At 55.9% G+C, this 21,586-nt stretch overlaps 1 protein-coding gene across 1 annotated transcript in view; it reads right to left on the minus strand.

Annotated features, from left to right (window-relative positions):
* Positions 1–21,020: 21,020 nt before the first annotated feature.
* Med27 (mediator complex subunit 27) overlaps positions 21,021–21,586 on the minus strand; it is a 183,424-nt gene continuing 182,858 nt past the window's right edge. The window contains exon 8 of the mRNA XM_027942550.3: positions 21,021–21,411. Within this exon, the coding sequence (XP_027798351.2) occupies positions 21,277–21,411 (135 nt within the window). The 3' untranslated portion in view covers positions 21,021–21,276. The remainder of the gene's footprint in view (positions 21,412–21,586) is intronic.

Consider the following 21,586-nt stretch of genomic DNA (forward strand, 5'->3'; position numbering starts at 1 on the left):
GGTTTGAGGAAGGAGCGGGGCTCACAGAAACAGAAGCACCACCTGGACGGTTGCTATGGAAAAGCAAAATAGCCAACGCTGCAAGGCAAGGGGCAGCTGTGCGCTGCTGGCGGGAATGGAAGCCGGAGCTGCCACCGTGAGAGGGGACACTACTCAGAAAAATCAAACGGAATCGCCATTTGATCCAGCAATTCTGCTTCTGGGTAAATACTCCAAAGAACTGCAGTCGGGGACTTGGAGAGAGGTTGGCACAGCCTTTGTCACAGTGACCTTATTCACAATTGCCCGAAGGTGGGCTCCCCAGGTGTCCATCAACAAGTGAATGGCAGAGGAAAGTGCCCGTCCTGCAATGGAGTACTACTTAGCCTTGAAGAGGAAGGAGACTTGGACACCTGCTAGGTCGTGGACATCCTGCCAGGTGAGTTCAGCCGGGGACAAGTGGGGGCTTGGGACAGTCGATTCATACACAGACAGTGGAATGGAAGGTGCAGGGCTGAGTCAGCGTCTGAGGGGGCAGAGTTTGCTGGGGAGATGGAAAGAGCGCCAGGAGGGGTGGAGGTGAGGCTGCCCGGCGAGGTGTGGGCGCCCCTGAAACCACACCTTAAAATGGCAAAGTGCTGAACTTCGTGCACCTTGTACCACACAAACATCAACAGTTTTTAAAGAAGGCGAAGGTGCAGAGGCCAGTGGTGGAAGGGGCTGGTGGGGCAGCTCCAGGCCGGGCAGACAGGGAGGCGGGCTCTTCTCAGCTCCTCTGCAAGGAGGGGCCAGCAGTCTGCAGCCTCAGGTCCCTGGGCTCCCAGGGCCGGGCAGGCTCCGCGGAGGACACTTGCTGCCCTGTCTCAGAGCCCGGGGAAGGACCTCCTGTAGGACAGGGCGCAGGGCCAGGTTGGGGGCGCAGCTCGGTCTCCCTGTGTGGTGACATCCCACCGTGTGCACAAGCCAAGGTGGGCACCACGTCGCAGGGCCATGGGCTCTTAGGACACGGGCCATGGCCGTCCCTCGTTGGCGGGAACATTATATGGCTGTGACTGCAGGTTTTTTGTTTTTGGTACCAGGGACTGAACCCAGGGGTTTCAACCTCTGAGCCACACCCCAGCCCTTTTTATATTTTATCTAGAGACAGGGCCTCTCTGAGTTGCTGAGGCTGGCTTTGCACTCGTGATCCTCCTGCCTCAGCCTCCCAAGTACAGGCGTGAACCACCTTGCCTGGCCAGAGGTGGGTTTTGAATAGGCCTACCTACGACCTTGGCTTTGGTCTCCAGGGCTTTGCAGTCCAGCTCTGGTCCACCTGTGACGTCCACTTTGGGGCAAGGATCCCAGACAGGGGTCTTCACAGCATGTGGTCACCGTGGCGACAGTGAAGGGGCTGTACGTGGGGTTCAGGGCCCACTGATCCTTAGGGAGTGAGGGGCCTGAGGTGTACCGATGTGGACGGGGGACAGGTGGTGTTGGGGCCGCCCCGGCTGGAGGGGACCATTGGCAACAGACCAGTCCTGCCGGGAGCCCTAAGGGGAGAAGACCTGGAGGCCCCTTGCAAGGGGAGGCCTCCCTCCTGCTGGGAAGGCCTTGACCTTGAGTTTTCATGGGCTGCTCCTCTGGCGGCTTGAGGACTTCTGTGTAGCATCCAGCTCCTAGGAGGGGACTGGGCGGCACTGACCTCCAGTCGGGCGCTGTGCTGCCACAAACCATCCATCATCACGCACACGTGGCCGGCCTCTGAAAGGCCACTCGTGAGGAGATGCCATACGCATGTGTGCGTGGTGTGTCTGCCGAGCCGCCAGGCAGCTGCTCACGGGGCCTGCTGAATCTGGACTTTCCTTCCCTGCGCGGCCACCTCGTCCCTCCTCATTGATTGCACACTGAGGCCATCTTTGGTGACCACTCGCCAGTGGGTTGGTGATCTTTTTTTCTTTTAATTTTCCATTTCAGGTTTAATTAAACCAAGGTGCGCCTGACCCTGTCAGATCATATCAAAACAGGCCGTTCTGCTGCATGAGGAGGAACATCAGCATAAATCATCGATTAATCTTCACTCAGACTGATCTATCAATGACTCTCCCTGGGGGGGACCTGGGGCGCCCTCGGGAGCGACAGTGCTGAAAGCTCCCGTGAAGCTGCTCATGAGGCCCATGCACAGGTGCCCGGCGGCCGGTGGGGCTGGTCCTGGAATCCTGAGCAAAGCCGTCCACCCTGGCCTCAGCTCCACACTGCCCACTGTGAGTCCGTCTGGCCAGTGGATTCCATCCTGTCCCTGTTCCTGGGGGTTCACAGCCAGGCAGGGGAGGTGGCAAGCCCGACACATACGTGGGGATGCAGGCAGAACCTGCGGGTGCTGAGACAGAGGGTCGTACAGAAGGAGCCCACCTCTCCTCACACAGGGTCCTCTGGGGATCACGCGGGACCTGAGGCTTCCTGGCAATGGAAGAAGACAGCAGCAAAGCCCTCTGCTCATCAGTTTGAACATAAAATGAAAAGGACGAAGCATTTTTAAAACATAACTTACCAAAACTGTCCTAAGAAAAACAGTCTATTCAAGAAATCAAATCCAAAATTAGAAATTACCTAACAAAGAAAATTTTAGGCCTATATGGCCTTACTGGTGAATTCTGCAAGTAAACTTAAGGAAGAAATAACTCCAGCCTCACACCAAATCCCCCAGAGTACAGGAAGAAAGGACACTGCCCAAGGTGTTTTATGAGGCCAGTGTGACCCTGATGCCAAATCCAGCTGAGGACATTATAACCAAGGAATACTGGGTCACTCCTTCTCGTGAAAAGGAATACAAAAATCCTCAGCAGGACACGAGTCAAGTAAAGCAATGTCACAGTAAGGGAGTCACTTCAGGAATGCAAAGTTGGTTTAACCCTCAAAAGTCAACAACTCAATAAAGGAGAAAAATCAAGTGTTTATCTCCATAGATGGAGAAAAATTATCTAATAGGTTTGAATATCATTCATTTGAACAAAAAAGAGCTCTTAGAAAATCAGAAATAAAAGAGGACTTCCTTAATTTGATAAACAATATTGACTGAGAATCTATGGCAAACATTACATTTAATGGTAAGTTAAACTCCCCCACGCCCATCTCAAATCTGGAAGTGAAACAATGATCACCATCATTGCTGCTTCTCTTATACAGATGGTCCCAGCCAGCATAATGTGGAGAGAGAAAAGTACCAGCCGTCATTCCCAGGTGATGAGACTGTACACACTGAGAGTCCAATAGAAATCTACAAACTGCCAGAATTATCAAGTGAATTTAGTAACAGTGCTGGACACAAGTGTTACCTCCAGTTTCTCTAATCCAGAAGCAATAAGGAAATGAGATGGAGAGAGATATTGACAACAGCATCAAACAATCAAAACCTGAGGGGTCGATTTATGGAAGGTGTGGAGAAGGCGCCCTGGAGAGAGCGGCCGTGCCGCAGCAGCACTGGACAGGCCTCCTGGTCAGCACTAGAACTGGGCAAGACGTTACCGTGGGGAGGCCGCGAGAAGGGGACGAGGAATCTGTACTGTTTTTTCAACTTCCTATGATTCCATAACTGTTTCAAGATAGAAAGTTTCTGAAAGTCCATTCACTTTGACCCAGGAATCCCACTTTGTGGTTCCAGGCTGAGGAAAAATCAAGAATGTCTCCAAGACTTGGCTCCCGTGGCCTTAACGAAACGGCATGGACCTGGCACTCCACCACAAAATTTGTCTTCTCAGTTTCGGAGGCTGGAAGCCCAAGGTCCAGGGGCTGGCCGGCTCGTTCTCTCAAGGCCTCTCTGTGCCTGCAGCTGCCCGACTTCTGGTGTCCTTCCTCGGTCTGGGTCCTAATCGCCTCCCATCATAAGGACACCAGTCAGATTGGGGCCACCTGTAGGACCACATTTTACGTGATGTACCTCCTTAGAGGGTCTGTCTCCAAATAGTTGTGTGAATTTTGGGGAACACACAGTCAGCCCACAACAGACACTTATCTAAGCACTGTTCTAATGCAAACGGGGACAATGGGCCAGGGGAGTGGGCTGGGGTCATTGAAAGATGCTCACGACACTCTGGTAGGTGTGAGTGGCCAGTTACAAGCTAGGGTGTGTATATCTGCATCTTTATCTGTGTCTATATGTATTTTGGTATAATCCTTTTCCTTTTTTGCAGAGCTGGGGATGAAGCCCAGGGCCTTGTGCATGCTAGCCAAGCACCCTGCCACTGAGCTACACCCTAGCCCTGATCCCAACCCCCCTTTTTTTGTGCATTGCTCTACTTTGAATTTTTTCCTTCTTTGTGTTATTCTTTATTTCTTGCTTTTTAAAATAGTGAACATGTATTATTTATGCAATGATTTAAAAAAAACTTATTAAAGGAACTTTATAGCACATTTTATTGCCCTGCAAATTCACTAGAGACAACCAGGAAGAGAAATTCCGCGACCGGCAAGCTCTTATTTGTAAGCAATGGAAGAGTTTCCAGCTGATTTAAGCAGAACATGAATTCAGCTGGACGGTGCTGGGCTCCCAGGATCTCGGTGTTGGGAGGACCCAGCTCAGTCCTGAGGCTGGGAGGGAAGGACGTGGCCAGCTGAATGGCTGGGCGGCTGCGTGCCTCTCACTAGCACTGCCACCAGTCCGGCACGGCCTCTTGGGGCACGTTCACACCTGGCCTCGGTGGTCACCATAACCAGGGCAGATGCCCCACAGCCCTGGGGTCGAGGTCGAGGCGGTGTGCTGGGGCTGTCCGGGCTCAGGCCAGGGTCGGCTGTGACGGGGGAAGGAGGCTCTGCCTCAGAAGGGGGAGGCTCTGCAGGCCCAGGAAGGGGTCCAGATGCCGGTGACCAAACAACCTGGCACCGTTGGCCCTTATGAGCCAAGAGGAGGCCCTGGCAACCTGGGACCCGCGGGATGAATCCAGTCCCTTGCCCATTTCTGGACGGTCCACAGGCTAAGAATGGGTTTCTATTTTTAAATACAATCAAAGGAAGAATAATATTTCTTGACGTGTAAAAATGTTAAGTGATTAAAGTCTCAGTTTCTGTGAAGTGTCACTGGCACACAGCCACACCATTGACTCACACGACCTCTGGGGCCACTTTGCAGGATGACGGCAGCTCGGCTTCTGCCACAGAGACCCAGGGAGCCGCAGGTCGGGCTCTTCCCAGAAGGTCCGCCGCCCCGGCCCAGGGGCTGGTCCTCCAGGCTCTGACCCTTGCTCTTGGTTCGTGAGGACCCGTTGGGCTCTTGCTGGGGATGGACGGGAGGGAGGCAGAGTGCACCACCAGGAATGTGCCACCCTGTCCCCATGGAACTAAGGGCACACAGAGCAGTGCAGGTCGGGCCCTCTGACCTGCTCTTTTCCCTCCAGAGAGGAGAGTAAAGTTCCCACAGGGAGGACATCCTGCCTGCACCAAAAGGCAGGAGACTTTCTCATCACCAGAGACGGGGAATCAGGAGGAACCCTGCTCACACCACCGCAGAGCAGCCCGGCCCTCACTTCTCTGGATTCAGACCTCAGTGACAAAACCCACGTGATCATCTCAGCTCAGCCTGCACCTCCGGCCCTGAGATGAGATGAGACACCTCTGATGGCAACTCTGGGGGCCACAGGGAGCTGGTCCTGCTCCAGGAGTGCACACACCTCCCCTGGAGCCGGGACTGTGTCCTGAGGGTTCAGGAAGGGCCCGTTAGGTGACAAGAACCTCCAGGGGGCTCCTGTGTGCCAACGCTGTGCACAGAGCCTGGCTTGTGGCAGGCCAGCAGGGTCACAGCCTGGTCCTCAGGGGGACAAGGCAGATGAGCTCTGAGGGTGAGGGTGCGTGTTCTAGCTGGGAGTGCCACCAAGGTCCGGTGGGGGCAGGGCAGGGGCAGGGGCAGGGGCAGGGCAGGGCAGCTGGCAGGGTGGTAGCCAGGCCACGCAGGCCCCTGGTCTGAACTGGGCTTTGGGAAGGTCTCGGTGGCTGCCATGGAAGAGGCAGCAGGAGGCCAGGAGTGCAGTGTGGAGGGCCGGGGTGTCTGGGTGAGGTGGCAGCCGTGGCTCTGGGGCCACGCCCGGGCTGTGGGGTGGCAGGTGGTTCCCGGGAAGACAGAGGAGGCAGAATGTCTCTGGGGAAGGGAAAAGGGAGGGGCCTGGATTCGTCGCCCATCTTCCTCCCGTGTCTCCGTGGCCAGGCCAGCGGAGCCTGTGCCAGCTGCAGGGGCCACCAGCCCAGAAACAGCCTGTGTGACTTGGGCACCCGTCTTTCTCTTCTGAGAGTCCACAGCTGTTATCAGAGTCCCACGGGAGCCCTGGACACACCCAAACGCACAGCCCCCTGCTGTTGGTGCCTACTCCCTAGGGGCATCCCTCCTGCCTCCAAGTACATCATAAGTGACCTGGCCTTGGGGTTTTGTTATAGCAGTGCAACACAGACTAAGACCCTTCTCATCTCAACACCTGCTCTGGAAAGGTCTCCCTGAGCTGGGCACAGGGCAGGCCCTCCATGACAGCCCGAACCGCTTTCCTGTCCCTCAGCCCAGCATCCAGCTGAGGGCGGCACTCGAGTGTGTCATAGTGAGGATGAGGAACCAGACTCGGAGTCCAGACCAAGGGGCTGTGGGAGGGGCTTTGCTGGTGCCTCCAACACCCTGGGAGCCAGCGAGGTGAGCCACGTGCACCCTTCGGGGCCAGAAAGCAAACAGCGAGGGAGCGGACGTCACTGGTCACACGCATGCTTTCTGGTGGTTTGACTCAGCCCCAAAGACATCTGCGAAGCCACATCGCTCTGAGCTCAAATGCCAGCTTCTTGCCTGGCGCCCTCGCGGGTGTCACCGCCCATCCAAGTTCACGGCGGCAGGTGACGGATGCCTCACACTGCCCACAAGCACAGCCGCGTGAATCAGGGCCTGGGGGAGTCGGGACGGGACCAGAATATCTTGGTATTTAGGAACAGGAGAAAGGACACGAGGGGAGAGGGAGCCCGCGGCTCTGTGCCCGGCCACAACTATTTAGGTACTGTCCCCGCCGTCCCATTAACCCCTCGAAATTGGCCATGAAAGGTCCTGCTGGGTGACGGTCAGCGAGCACAGCAGTGGTTCCCGGGACCAAGAGGGGGGACACTCTGGGCAGTACCTCTGGGAGAATGAAATCCAGAGGGAACACGTGGTCCTGGGCCCTGGGTGTGGTCTGGGGGAGCCTGTGGTGGGGGGCGGGAAGGTTCCAGGAAGCAGCTGCTGGTCCTGGACACCACCAGCTCTGCTCCTCCACCTGCTTCTCTGTGAGGAGAGTGGGCCCCCAGGGAGGCTCGCCTGTGCCACCCATGACCAGGGCACCTCCCTCCCGCCACTTCAAGGTGGCCTTGGAGGAGGTTCCGAGGGGCCAGAGTGGGCAGCAGAGATGGTGCGTGGAGTCACCCCACCTCCAAGCAGAGGTGGGTGACAGGAGCAGCTGTTCAGGGCCCCTGGGGCCCTCCTGGGAACCGGGCAGCGCCTGACCAGGCTTGTCATCCTTGCTCATGACGCACCACACTGACCTTCCTAAATCCCAGAGCTGACCGTGTCACTCCAGGGCGGACTCAGGAATAAGGTCCCATCCTTGTCTCTGAATTCCCCCCACCCCGCCATCTGGGGCCAGTTTCCTTCCCTGTCCAAGAAGTGAACGGCCAGGGGGGTGGGCTCTGCAGGGTGCACGCCAACTGTGGCTGGAGCCCAGCGGGAACTCCAGCTCCCTGGTTCAGTGAATAGGTACAGGCCACCCGCCCGGGCTGGACCCCTGCTGTCCCCGCCTTTCAGTCTGCGGAGATGGCAAGACCACGGTGTGGGTTGGCAATGAGCGGCTCTGAAGGTGGCGTGTCAGAGGACAGAGCTGAGGATGTGGGGGGGGGACGGGACACTGAAGCCCAGAGCTCAGGGCCGGGAAGAGCAGGCCAGCTGAAGGGAGCCACCAAAGCAGGGCAGCTGGGCAGGGTGTGGCTGGAGCGGAGCGTCTGAAGGCTGAGGTGGGCCAGGCCAGGGAGGAGGCCGTGCCTTCAGGGAGGTGAGCTGCCAATCAGGCCTCCTGCTCCTGAACAGCTCCTCTGGGCAGCCGGGCTGGCGCCGAGAGGCTCCATGCCCAGTGTCCACGGCCTGCCTGCGAGCAGCGCAGACACCCTTTCCCTTTCTGTGAAGGCTCCAGGGCTCTGGTGAATCCGGGGCTGCATCGACAGGCAGCAGGCCTCTCCCGTCTCGGCAGAGCCCGCAGGAGAGGGTGGCTAGTCCTGGGGCTGGGACCCCCCCACCCCGGGGGACCAGAGCATGGAGCTCGTTTCCCTCCCTCCCACTCTGAGAGCTCGCTCCTGCGGCAGTCTCCGGAAGAGTCCAGTGACTCATGCGCCCCACCTGCGTGCACCAACCGCTGGCAGCTGGCCACACCCTAACACGCTCTCTCCGTGCGGCACAATGCGGTCACCGTCCCCGAGCACACCACACTGACGCCCTGGACGCAACGTCCAGTCCTCATCCCAACCCCTGCAGCACCTGGAGGACTCTGGGGCCCCTCCCTGGTGACTCTGGTTCTTCCATGAGTACTTACGGAATGCTTGCTGCTGGCCGTGCCCTGCTCTAGGCTCACGGGAGTAGTGAGAAGATGAACCAGATCCCCACGGGGACCGCCTGCCTGTGGGGGTGAGCATGCAGCAGAAAACAAGCAGAATGACTTCAGAGTGCCAGGGGTGGCCAAGCACCCACACTGAGCCACATCACCGAGTGACAGGCTGGGAGGTGACTTGAGCTGGGACTTGGATGACAGGAGCTGGCCTTGCTCCTTGATTCAGGGTCTAGGTGTGGAAGTCACCAGGTGTCCGTGCTGCAGCAGGAGGGAGGGAGGGGTGGCATTTGCTGTGGCTGTCCCACACCTAACCTGCTAAGCACTGGGCCTGGCGGGTGGGTTCCTGGTTCCTGGCTGGCAGTTCAGTGGGAAGGACCTTAACTGGAAGCCCTGGTAGGCAAGGCGAGGTCATAAAGGCACCGGCTTCCTGCCTGCTTCTTGTGGCCCCTCCACCCAGCCTGGAGGACACTCAAGGAGCCCTGTGGACAGATGGACAGACTGTGGCTGGAGCAGTGTTTGAGGTGGGGACTGGTGGGGAATGAGGCCTCCTACTGGCAGCCACATGGGTGCGCCATCTTGGAAGTGGGTCCTGCAGCCCCGGGGAGCTTTGGCTGGCAGATCTAACACTCTGACTGCAACCTCCTGAAAGACTCTCACGCAGAATCACTCAGCTAAGAGGCGGAGAGCCCCTGATCCACAGAAACTGGGAGATAGGCTTGTTCTAAACCGCTGAGTTTAGGAGTAACTTGTTACGCAGTAATAGATAACTAATGCTGAGTTTTGCTTTTATACAGGTCCTGGAAACAGGGGGATCTGTTTAAAATCTGTTTAATTTTGTTTAAAAACAAATAAAAAGGACTTCTGGCCAAGATATGTGTTAAGATGACAGGTGAAATGTCATGCAAAATCTGGTTTCTTAGATATTTGTCTTCAAATACACCCTCATCAAATAAGGACAGAAGCACAGGGTGGGCCGGGCGGGGGAAGCCCTCGGCAGGCTGCAGTGTGTAAGGGAGGGACGCAGTGCAGGGGGGCAAGAGCCATAGGGCCTGGGGTTAAAGAAGTAGAGTTGTTTGCTGGACTTGATGGCTTCATCAGTGATCGATGCTGTTCACGGGCAGGAGTTGCAGGAGTGGTGAGTCCAGATGAAAAATGCATGAAGGGCCAGGGAGCCGGGGGCAGGAGGGAGAGAGCCAGGTGGCCCTGTCTGTCCAACACTGGCCACGAAATTAGATCACAGCCGGGGAGAGGTGACTGCAGCATAGAGCACCTGCACTTGTGCAACCACTTTCTCCCCACGAGGCAGAAATATGCTGATTCCTTCTTCTCCTGACTGAAGATGAATCCAATAGCCTTTAGCAGTGTTGAACACCAGGAGACACGGAGGGTGCATGGCTCTCCAAAGAGGCTGGCGGAATCGGGGTGGGGCAATTGGGGAAGGAGGAGGAGAGCCACCATCACTGGCTGGGCTTGAGTGCATCTCTGATGAGCACACTCAGGAACAGAAAAAGGGGCATTAATTGGAAGTCCCATTATGTCTTCTGTAAGGAGAGAGAATCAGGAAAGCAAGATTGTATCGTGGATTATCTTTAAAGTCCATTTCCATCCGATATCCTTGTGTCCATTAGGATCAAATCAGCTGTGAGTGACAAAACCCAGAACAATAGTGGCTTAAAGATCTGTTTTCTCTCACATAGCAGAAGACAAGGACTAGGGTCAAAGTCGTCAGAAAGCCAGGTTCTTCCTATTTTCCGGTTCTGCATTCTTCTGCATATAGCTTCTATCTCAAGGTCCGGGATGGTTGCCTGAGTGCCAGCCATCACATCTGCTCTTCAGCTGGCAAAGAGGAGGAAGGGGCAGAAAGGGTCTCCCTCCTCCTACCACCACCCTACTAAGGATACCTTCTGAAGTTGTGCAAAAGTGGAGACCTCAGCAGCTGCTCCTCATTCATTATAAAGGGCTAGCTCTGCTAGGAAAGAGGTGTGGACGTGTGGACACTGGAAAGGGACCAGCACTCCCTGTGGGTCCCCGAGATAGAACACACTCAGCCCAGACCCAAACTGCATCTTAGGTCAAAGTAAGACCTGACGGAGCCCAGCACAGGGGAGGGAGGGGAGGCTGACCATGGAAGGGATGTGGCCCCCTTAGAACGGACACGCAGGGGCAGAGGGTTGAAAGTACGTGGAGCTGGTGGTGGAAATGGTGGCATCTAAGTGTGAAAATGGAAAACCTTCTCCAGACAGAAAACTGTAGCTTGTTGCCCCCACGTGGCCTCCTGCTGCCCCGCCCCGCCCACGTGCTAAAGCCCTGTGGTTGGACCCAGGGCCTGGCTGGGGGGCGGATTTGCGGAGTTCACCCCTCAACCCCCCACGGACCACGAACAAACTCTAGGAACACACTGGGTTCCCCTACCCAGCTGCCATGTGCCTAGGACCTAGGGGTGGGGCCAGCCAGCCCCTGAGCGAAGCTGTGTCCAGACTTGTTTCCAGGGGCTGGCACCGAGACGCCTCTCACAGGGTGCTGTGAGGAGCGAGTCGGCTGCAAGACGGCAGGCCACACGAGGAGGAAAGGAGGCCAGCCCCGTTCTGCTTTCCTACCACGTCCATCCCTTCTTCTTTATTTAAAATTTTTTAAATGTTGATGGACCTCTATTTTATTCCTTTATTTTTATGTGGTGCCGAGAATTGAACCCAGTCCCTCACACATGCTGGGCAAGCGCTCTACCACTGGGCCCAGCCCAGCCCTCACATCCATCCTTTCTTAACACTCCTCTTATCCAGGGACTGGGCCTCTGTGCCCCTCTTAAATTTGGGCCAAGCACAATGGTGGCTGTCCATGGGGTATGACAGAGTGAGGCCATGTGACACCAAGGCCGGGGTACACTGGACAAGAGCTTGGGACCCAGCACCATACCATAGGGAAGCCCAAGCAGCCTGAGGAGGGTCCACATGGGACGACCCAAGGCCCTGTCCTTGGCTTTATCAGGGCTCCTGGCTGACAGCCCCCCGGGGGTCAGCTTGAGGCAGACCCTCCTGCCCTGGATGAGCCCCCCAGGTAATTACTGCCTTGGAGCTGAGGCCTGTGAGCCCTCTCTGCTCAGCCCTGTCCAGACTGGGGATTGATAAGCAAAAGCCATGGCCGCTGTGATTTTGAGAAACTACTCTGTCACACACACACACACACACACACACCCCAATCCTTTTAGCTTTAAGTCTTTTTGTTTACAAAAGAGTTACAAAGATAGGGGTTTCTACACCCCACCCATTTCCTCTAAGAAAGTAGCAGTGGTGCCCTGCCACCACCCAGCTCCAGGCTCATCTAGTTTGGCCGTTTCTCTGCCTCTGTGTTTTCCATCCCAGGATTCCACCCGGCACGTGCTGCCTTTAGTTGTGTCCTTGGTCTTTCATGACCTGGACACTCTGTGAAGAGCACTGGGCAGGCATTTTGGAGACGGCAAGGTGGCATCTGCTGGTGTCCACTTGTGAGTTGCTATTCCCCTTTTCCATCTTTTCATTAAAAGGTCACCAAGTTGGGCATGGTGGCTACGCCTGTGATCCCAGTGACTTGAGAGGCTGAGGCAGGAGGATCACAACCCAGGGGGAGAGAGCTGGCTGGGCTAAGAAGACAATAGTTTTGAAGCAAATTTAAGGAAAATGCAAAGAAGTAAAAACTTGTTGGGTTTGAAAACAAAACATTCCCCCAAATTCTCAGCTTCTCTACATGGCAAAAAAAAAAAAAAAAAAAAAGTCTCAAATTAAGAAATGGGCTCTGAGCAAGATCACACCCAGGAGAGGAACACAAGCCCCTTAGGAGATCCCTGAAGCACCACCTCTCATGCTTAAGATCAATCAATTTGCTGCCTTTTAGCTCAAATTCACCCTTCATGGCCTACTCTGTGAAACGGATCTGGGCCTTTCAATGTCTTCTTTTGCCTGCAGGCACAACGCCTGGTCACTAGACATTGCAGGAAAGGGATTTCCCGTCCCCACCCTGGCCAGGCCACACTCAGGGGTGAGCTAGACTCCTGCAGAGGGAGGCTCCCTCCTTCCCAGTTCCAGCAGCACCTGGCTCTCTTCAAGGTCAGTGGAAACCAGTGGCTACTTTTCTCTTAGCACTCAGCAAGATACAAGCATGTCTTCGGCTGGGGTGGTTCAAACGCCCACCCCTGAGCCAATTAGTGGCGTGTGTGTGTGTGTGTGTGTGTGTGTGTGTAGGGATCTGGTACTGGGACTGTTTAGTAGTCTCACTCTTGTCCAGGATTGACAGGAGGCCAAGGGAGTGCTCCTCTCTATCCTGGGAAGGGGGACACTGCGAAGACATCTCGATTCTTCTGATCACATGCCCACGGGGTAGTCACACATGGCTTGAGGCAGGATGTCATTCCTGGTGCAAGACCAGCAGCCTTGAATGGGCCCCAAAGTGTAAATAGTCCCCACTGCGGAGCCTGTGTTGTGCTGGCTTCTGGGACAAAGGGGAACCAGGTCCTTAGCAGTGTAAGAGGAGTCAGTTCCAGTCCCCAGAGGTGCCCCCTGTGGGAAAATTCCTGGCCTTGTCCAATCTGTTCCTTTTGCCAGTTGCTGGTTCATCCTTTGGCTGGGAATAAACAAGCTTCTAGATGCCATCTCCACCCGTGACTGCTCAGAGCACCCGTCAGCGTCCCCGGGTGGCCATCACCTGATGCATGTCTGCTGCACCTGTTGCGGGCTCTCTAAGGGTCCTTGGCAGCATTCAGCGAGTGAGTGGGAACCTCCCAACCCCAGGGCGAAGGCCCTGCGTGCAACAGTGTCAGCAAGGACCGGCAGGTTGTGTCTGTAGGGAGCAAGTGCAAACGTGGGCATGGGCTTGGATCTCTGGGACCGTGGCTTCTGCCACAGTAGCCCTGGTGAGTGCTGCCAGGAAACCTCTAGGTGTCCAACAGGCAGGAAATCCCTCAAAGTCACAACAAGCAGATATAAGCACAATTATTGTTTTGATGCAAATGCCCCCAGCCATATATGGATTCTTTCAATTAAAAAAAATGGGATCAGCGGGCACCGTGCCACATGCATGCCTGTGATCCCAGTGGCTCAGGAGGCTGAGCAGGAGGATCACAAGTTCAAAGCCAACCTCAGCACCTTAGTAAGGCCCTAAGCACCGCAGTGAGACCCTGTCTCTAAATATAAAGTACAAAATAGGGCTGGGGATATGGCTCAGTGGTTGAGTGCCCCTGAGTTTAATCCCTGGTACCCCACTAAAATCCCTGGTGCCTCTGGGCAGTGGCCATCAGAGGCTGAGGACTGTTGAACAGCATCACATGGCCAGCCATTCACAGCCGTGGAGCCCACAGCCAGGACAAGGACGCTGTCGCCATGCGGTCAGCTGGCTTGTTGCCGGTATAACCCTAACCATAACCATTCCTTGTCTGTGACCCAGGGTTTTCAGAGAAGCCGAGAACTAGCTGCCTCCTCCCTCAGCAGACCCCTGCTCCTTCATGCTCGGAAGTTCCCATGGACTTTGCTGATTGGCAAACTAATGGGAAGAAAAGGACAAGAACGAGGTAGCCACGGCCTCTGGTGAACACTGATTTGACCAACTACCCTTGGGAATCAGAGGCCAGGCCTGTTAGCTCTAGGGGTGTCGAGTGCAGTGTCAATAACAAAGGGCTGCCAGGAAAGGGACACTCAGGGCAGCAGGGTACAGCCATGCACAGAAATGCTGGTGGGCCACGGGAGGCCACGCTCCTCCTACGCAGCGCCGTGGGGTCTGCGAGGAGATGCCCGGGCCCACAGCCACGGCTGTCACGGCGTCTGTGCAGAGAGGCCACTGACCTCCAGGTGTTTCCTCTGGATCTTTCCCTTAGAGTGGGTGAGGGGACGGGGTGTCACCCAGGCCACCATGGAGGATGGAACAGGTCCCACATGAATGACCGTGTCCCTAGGGTGTCCATGCTTATGCCTGCAATGCACTGTCTCAGTCAGGGTGGCTTCGCTTTTTGGTCCTCTGCACTTCTGACAGGGACATTATCCCCCTGGCATCTAGTAAACTGTAGGTGTATAATAAACACTTGGTGTGTAAATACCTGGGTGGTTGTTCACGGGAGGCCTGCAGTGGAGGGCGACTCACCAGCCTGACTCACGACGGAGAATCCACACTCAGAGGGACCAGGGGACTGGCCCAAGGCCCCTGTCCGGCAGCGCAGACCTCTGAGCCTGACTTCTTATTCTATCTGACGGCACATATTCATTAAATGCCTACTGTGTGCAAGGGCATAGGGCAGGCCCTAAGGCGGCCACAGCCCCTGCCCTCATCACTGACACTACTGTGGGGGAGGCAGAGGCCAGGTGAACACACCCGGCAGCCATGGGGTGGGGGCGGCGGTGGCAGTGCACAGGAGAGCAGGGAAGAAGGCCCGGGGACAGGAGTGCTGAAGGCCACCGGGAGACTGCTCTTCCTGGAGGAGGGGCTCCCTGGGAGCAGGTTCCAGGCAGAGGACGGCGACCCAGAGGTGGACATGGCAGTGGGGGACAGAGGCAAAGGAGACCTGTACCCTGCTTGTCGCATGCCTTCTTCCCCAGGTAGATCCAGCCATGCAGCTGCCCTGACCACCCACTTGTGACAAGGAGAGCGAGAGCTCCCTGCAGCCCCTCGCTCCTTCCCAGAGCGTGGCTGCCCGGGACCCTGGCTGACGTGCGGGGCCAGCCTGCTGCCAGCAAGCTCCTGCATCTGTGTGGAGGGGGCTGCTTTCATTCTGACACTGACAGTCAAGTGTCACCGAGAGGAGTCTGGGCCATGGAAACTATGCTGACTGAGGAGGGGTTGGTCCTGGTGAGCTGGGGTCTCTAGGCCCAGGCCATCCTGACTGTCCGGTCACAGCTGAACTGGAGGGTATCTACGGTCAGGAGAGGGAGGAGAGAGGAACGGCTTCCTCACAGAAGAGCAACCTCGCCAAGACTGAACACACCTGCTCCGTGAAAGACCTGTTAAGACAATGAAAAGACAAACCACACAAGGGAGAAAATGTTTGCAACCCATGCCCCTGACGTAGGAATTGCACATAGAAGAGAGGTCCCAAAACCAACAAGGAAAACAAGGCTGGAAAATGGGCAAAAGATGCAAGGCATTTCATCACACAGATGGCAGATAAGCCCAGGGGACCGTCCGCACCATCAGCCAGCAGGGAAAAGCCAATAAGACACAAGGCTGGGTGCCCTGGGTAACGAGGCCACGGCAGGAGGATTGAAGTTTGAGGCAGCCTTGGCAACTTATGAGACGCTGTCTCAAAATAAAAATAAAATAAAATAAAAGGGCTGGGGATGTGGCTCAGTGGTCGAGTGTCCTGGGTTCCATCTTCAGTACCACAAACAATAAAAAGTACAAACCAATGAATGTCACCATACGCCTATCCGAATGTCTACAGTAAGCAGAGACAGTACTAATGCTGGTGAAGGCGTGGAAAGACTGGGCCTCACTGACAGCAGGGGCAAGGTCAACTAGCACAGCCACCTGGGAGCTTCTTTTATGTGTTTCTCCCTGTGCTGGGGATGGAACCCAGGGCCTCTCGTGCCAGAGGAGCCCCCCGCCCCCCATCACCACCACCATCACCACCACCACCACCACCACCACCACCACTGAGCCACACCCCAGCCCTTGGCCGTTCCTTTTGAAATTAAAAATGAACTTATCTCATGACCCAACAATTATATGCATGGGCACATCCCACAGAAAGGAAAGCTTATTTTCATGCAGAGGCTAGTACATAAGGCTCAGCAGCTTCTTTGGAATGGCCCCAATTTAGGACCACCCAGATATCCCCCAAAGGGTTAAGCAGTTAAACAGCGTGGTACATACACACTGTGGAGTATTACTTGGCAACGAAAAAGACTGGCGACACAAGGCACCACTTGGGTGATCCTCAAGGAAATGGCGCTGTCAGCTAACAGCCGCTCTCAGTTGGTAGGCGCTTCCCAGCAGCCCTTGCTGCCAGGCACTGGGCTTTTGTTAACGAAACGCAGAGGAACTGTTGCCTGCCGGGATGGGGTCTGACACTCAAAATGCTGGCATATGATCCCTGTGTGCCTTTCCCTTTCTGCAAACTGGGAATGTGTCAGTTATGGGTCAGACATGAGGTGCTCCTCAGAGACTCATGGGAGACAATCAAGAAGGGCTAGAGGTGACATGATTGGGTTAAGGGAGCCTAATGGGGGACTGATCCATTAGTATGGACCAACTGGATGGTAACTGTCGGCAGGTAGAGTGTGGCTGGAGGACGGTGTCACTGGGGCTGTGCCTTTGGGGCTCGTATTTTGTCCCTGGTGAGCTCTCTCGGCTCTCGGTCGGCCCGACTGCCTGCCTCCGCCACAACCTTCCGCCATGTGTGGCCTCACCTCAGCCAGAGCCGCGGAGCCGACCTTCTAAGGACTGAGGCCTCCGAAACCCTGAGTGCCAAGTAAACTTATCCTCTTCTAACACCGTTCTTGTGGGGTCTTTTGGTCACAGCATTGAAAAGGCTGACTAAAACAGTGACAACTGCCACCATGCAGACCACGTCCTAAGAGAGAGCCCAGGAACCCTGAGTGACACGGAGTGGAACTGTCCGCGCTGCTTGGAGCGCTTCTCTTCTCTTCCGGGATAGGGGGCGGAAGCCAGAGTCTCGTGTCGCTAGGCAAGCTGAGCTCTGTCCCCACCCTGGAGGTGAAGGGGAGACAGTGTCTGTGGCCTCTGAGCCACCGTAGCTGTGGGCCGTGACATAGCAGCTTGGCCTTTGCTCAGGGGCAAGGCAGGTTTCAGAAGAGCATGTGCATGACCTCCTTTTCTGCCACACACACAGGCCTGGAAAGATGCGCCCCAGGGCTCTAGCGCTCACCTACCACGTGGGGGTCACAGGTATTGTTTTCTTCGCTTTTTCATGGTACCTGATTTTCTATAAAAGGAACACATGGATTCCTTTTGTAATTAAGGAAGCAAGACCATGACTGAGACAGAGCCAAGGACACGTGAGTGACATGTTGGCAACAAGCCATCCCAGCCTGGGGTGCCTCCTCCCCTCCTCTCCACCCCACCTACCTGTGCCAGGTCACTCCCTGCGCCTTGTCCTCGCCTTCCTGAGGGACGGTCCATGGTCTTTACCAAGCCGGCAGGGGCAGGCCTGCCTGCTCCCTGGGCACCACACTCCAGTGCACGCTGCCCTGGGGGACAGCCAGTCTGGCTGGAATTTCAAACTCAATTAGCACAGAGAGTCCGGAGCTTTCTGGAGTAACTAATCATCTCCAAGCTGCCAAGACGGCGCTCTCCCTGGGATGTGCTCGTGAACTTTAAGGTTGAGCTCTTCAGGTACTAATGACAGGGAACAGCCGCTCCCAACTTAAAATTCAACTGGAAAGCGAGTTTCTGAGATCCTTTCCTCTATTTGGGGACACAGGGAGGGCTGGTGGAGACTGGGGCAGGGCCCGCCCGTTCTAGCGCCTGAAGCCCAGTCAGTCCCTGGGCACAAGGACGGCTTGTGCAGCCCCTCCCTTCTGGCTGTCTTCCTCATGCACCGTGTGGCCTTGACCATGCTCCACACGCAGAACAGCCCAGCAGGCCGCTGCACTGGGAGTGGACAGGCGCGGGGAGCTGGCCCGCCCTTGCTGCCAGCCCACAGCCACCAGTCAGCGTGCCTCTCCCTGGTCTAATGGCTGGACGGACGATGCCTCCTGGATGGTGGGCAGGGGTTCTGGATCTTCTGAGAATCCTGGTGGCTGAAGCTGTCCTTCCCTCGATGGGGATGACCTTAAAAGGTTCTCGATTTAGCATCAGGCCCACTCTCTGACACTCCGAATGCAATGGCGAGTTTGTGCATAAACACTGAAAGATCATCATTTCATGCCGCCTGTGGTGTGAAGTGTGAAAACATCACTCGATACCAAAAGGCCGATTCCTAACTTAGTTCAGGGAGAGTCTGGACGACCTTTCACAGGCAGCGTGTTCTGTTCCGTCAGCTCCTGACGGGTGCCTGGGCGACTCATGGCACCTCAGACAGCAGAAAGCACGGGCAAAGCAGCGCTGTCCGGGGAAGCCTCGCTGCAGAGGAGTCCTGACCACACTTGGGGCTCACACCCGGCATGGCAGGGCTGGTCGCTCTGATGGAGAGGACATGCGGGTAGGTGACATGTGTGAAGCACCTGGCAGAGTAGATGCTGAGCCGTAGGGTCATAATTAAGTCACTCTTGAGTACCTTGTAGACCTGGCCTAGAGGTCCCCTTGGACAGTCCAAATCATGTTCTGGCTCCGTCACCACAGCACCCATGGTGGACCTGTTCCTTTCAGCGAGAGGAACTCAGTGACTGTCCGCACGGCGGGAGCCTCCCGGCCTCTCTCACAGCCCACCCTCTTGGAACTGTTCCCAGCACCCTTTCAGGTGCAGTCTGTCCTGTTTCCATGGCTGACACACAAAGCAGACATGTCCGTCTCTGTGAGCACAAGCAGGCAGGCTTGGCCAGCCTGGATCTCGAGCACACTGCCTTGGAGACTCTCTCAGGACCGAGCAATGGGAATAGAAGAGACAGAAAGGCCTCGAAGGTTAAATGGTCTGACCCGTGTCCCCAGCCCCCTTTTAAGTGAGGGAATGTCAAAAATGTAGCAAGGGGTTGGGGATGTGGCTCAAGCGGTAACACGCTCGCCTGGCATGCGCGGGGCACTGGGTTCGATCCTTAGCACCACATAAGATAAAATAAAGATGTTGTGTCCACCGAAAACTGAAAAATAAATATTAAAAAATTCTCTCTCTCTCTCCTTATAAAAAAAAAAAAAATATATATATATATATATATATATATATATATATATATATATAGCAAAACAGCAGAGCAGGCGTTGCCCGGGTCTCCACTGCCCGGCCTCCATTGTGACCAACTCTCAGCCTCCGTCTACAGGCCTCTCCTCCCTCCCAGCACCGGGGATCAACCCTTTGCCTCACAGGAGGCCAGAGGAAGCGGCTCACCCCAGCTCTGCCACTGGAGGAGAGGACAGGACCTGTCTCTCTCCGTGCTGCTGTAATGGTCAACCCTTTGCACCTCTGTACTCCTGCCCCAGGACCCTTCCTAGTGCTCCTGTGGACGGCAATCAGGTACGGAGGATAGGGCCAAGGCGCCGGCTCCTGGGTGCACACATGAACTAGCCCTCTGAGGCTACTTACTGGCCCATCACCTGTGCAGAAGACAGGGACAAGAGGGAGTCCGAGAGCATTTGGCGCCCAGGGGACCAACCGCCCAGACAGCTGCGGTTGGAAGCTGGACATCTGATGGCTCAGATGCGAGTCGGCATCCACGGCTTCACTGACCTCAGGTTCTTTTGGGTTCCAGCACTTCTGAGGCTGGTAGTCCCCAGGGACTTGCCTCCCCTGCGTGTGGCCGGAGTGGGTGGTGCGTGGCCAGCGTCATCCCATGTGCATACTTGGGGTCTTTGAAGACACGAGCACCAGGAAACAGCGCTAGCGCACCTGATGCCCTCACTCTGGGTTTTCTTGCAAACCAACAATCGAGAGTCTCTGGAGGGCTGGGCTGGGGCTCAGTGGCAGAGCACTTGCCTAGCACCCCATAAAAATAAATAAATAAAGTTAAATAAAGGTATTGTGTCCAACAACTAAAAAATATTAAAAAAAAAAAAGAGTCTCAGGAGACCAATGAAAGGAGGATCCAGGGGGTGGCCGGTACCGGGCAGGAGAGATGGCCTCCCTGGGAACACAGGAAAGCCATTTCAAAGCAACCACAGGCTGGTGTGATGGCTCATGTGCCACACAGGGTCACTACTGAGGCCTGGCAGTAGCTTAATTGGCAGCGTATTTTCTTGGAGGCTCATAAAACAATGGCACATCTAATGGGTGTTGGCATCTTAAATCTGGTGAACAGTGGCATTCAGTGGGGGCTGCCTGCTGCGGGTGTCCTGCTTGTCACTGCTGCTTCTCAGGCTGCCCGGTGCTGCCTGGCCCTGGAGCCTCTGCCTAGGAGGTCCGGGGCAGGCTGCCCAGGGCCAGGTGTCCCCACCACTGAAGCCCCCGACTCTGCCTGCCAGCCTGGTGGGGACAGGTAGGACCTAGGAGGAGCCAGGACCTTCTTTGGTCGGCTCAGACGGCAGTGCCTCCGGATGTCACTCCCTGGGAAACGTCCTCTCCTCAAGTCCTTGGCCAGGGCAGAGATTGCCACAGAAATGGATGATGGCTTCACGAGTTGGTGTCCAGAAACTGGATGGACCTGTAGTAATGCCTGGGGCAGAGCCAGGCCGACAGTGGCGCCCACCCTGGGAACCTGTGGGACTGGTTTAAGGGGAAGAGACTCCTCCTGCTGTCTTTCTCAAAGGGAACCATCATTTATCAAGCCACCAAGGTGGCTTTGAAAGGGAGCATTACCCAGGCTGGCCTCCCTGTAGGGAGAAGCGGGAGGTACCCCCAGAGAGCCGCGTCCACACACCCGCTCCTGTTCACTGAGCCAGCGTGGAAGGCGCTGTAAGGAGGAGACGAGGCCTTGCCTGGGTACAAAAGGTTTATTGCTTATAAAAATAACTTAGCAAGCACAAAACAAAGTCCCCCGTGTGACAGGGCTCATTCAGTCACCTTCAGCAAACTGGGGGACTCACCCTCATTGCCAGCGAATACCAAGTCTAGGCTGGGCGACCTCCCCCGGTGGTGCTCCTAGAAGGTCCTTCATGACAGCCAGAGCTGGACAGAGAGTGGGCAGCAAGGGGTCAGGGCCAGTGTCACTCAGGGCTGCCTGGGTGGGTGGGGTCACTGCCGGCAGGTGTCATGGAAGGCTTCCAGTGTTCGGAAGTCCCTCCACGTGGGGGGCAGGCCATCCTGCAGGAACTTCCCGCAGCGCTGACATGGGGCCTGGAACAGCTTTATGTAGCTTCTTAACCAGGTCTGAAAAGAGAAGGGAGGACAAATGCAACGGCCCTGGTGCTTCCCAATACCCTCCCATCAAGCCTAGTGGCCCCAAGGACAGAGCCCTGGAGCTGGCTTTGGCCCCAGAGAGAAGCTGCTGAGCCCACAAGGCTGTCTCGAGGGACTTTGGGTTCTGAAGCCCCCCTCCCCGCCA

This window comes from Marmota flaviventris, chromosome 13 (assembly GCF_047511675.1).
Source record: "Marmota flaviventris isolate mMarFla1 chromosome 13, mMarFla1.hap1, whole genome shotgun sequence".
NCBI lineage: Eukaryota > Metazoa > Chordata > Mammalia > Rodentia > Sciuridae > Marmota > Marmota flaviventris.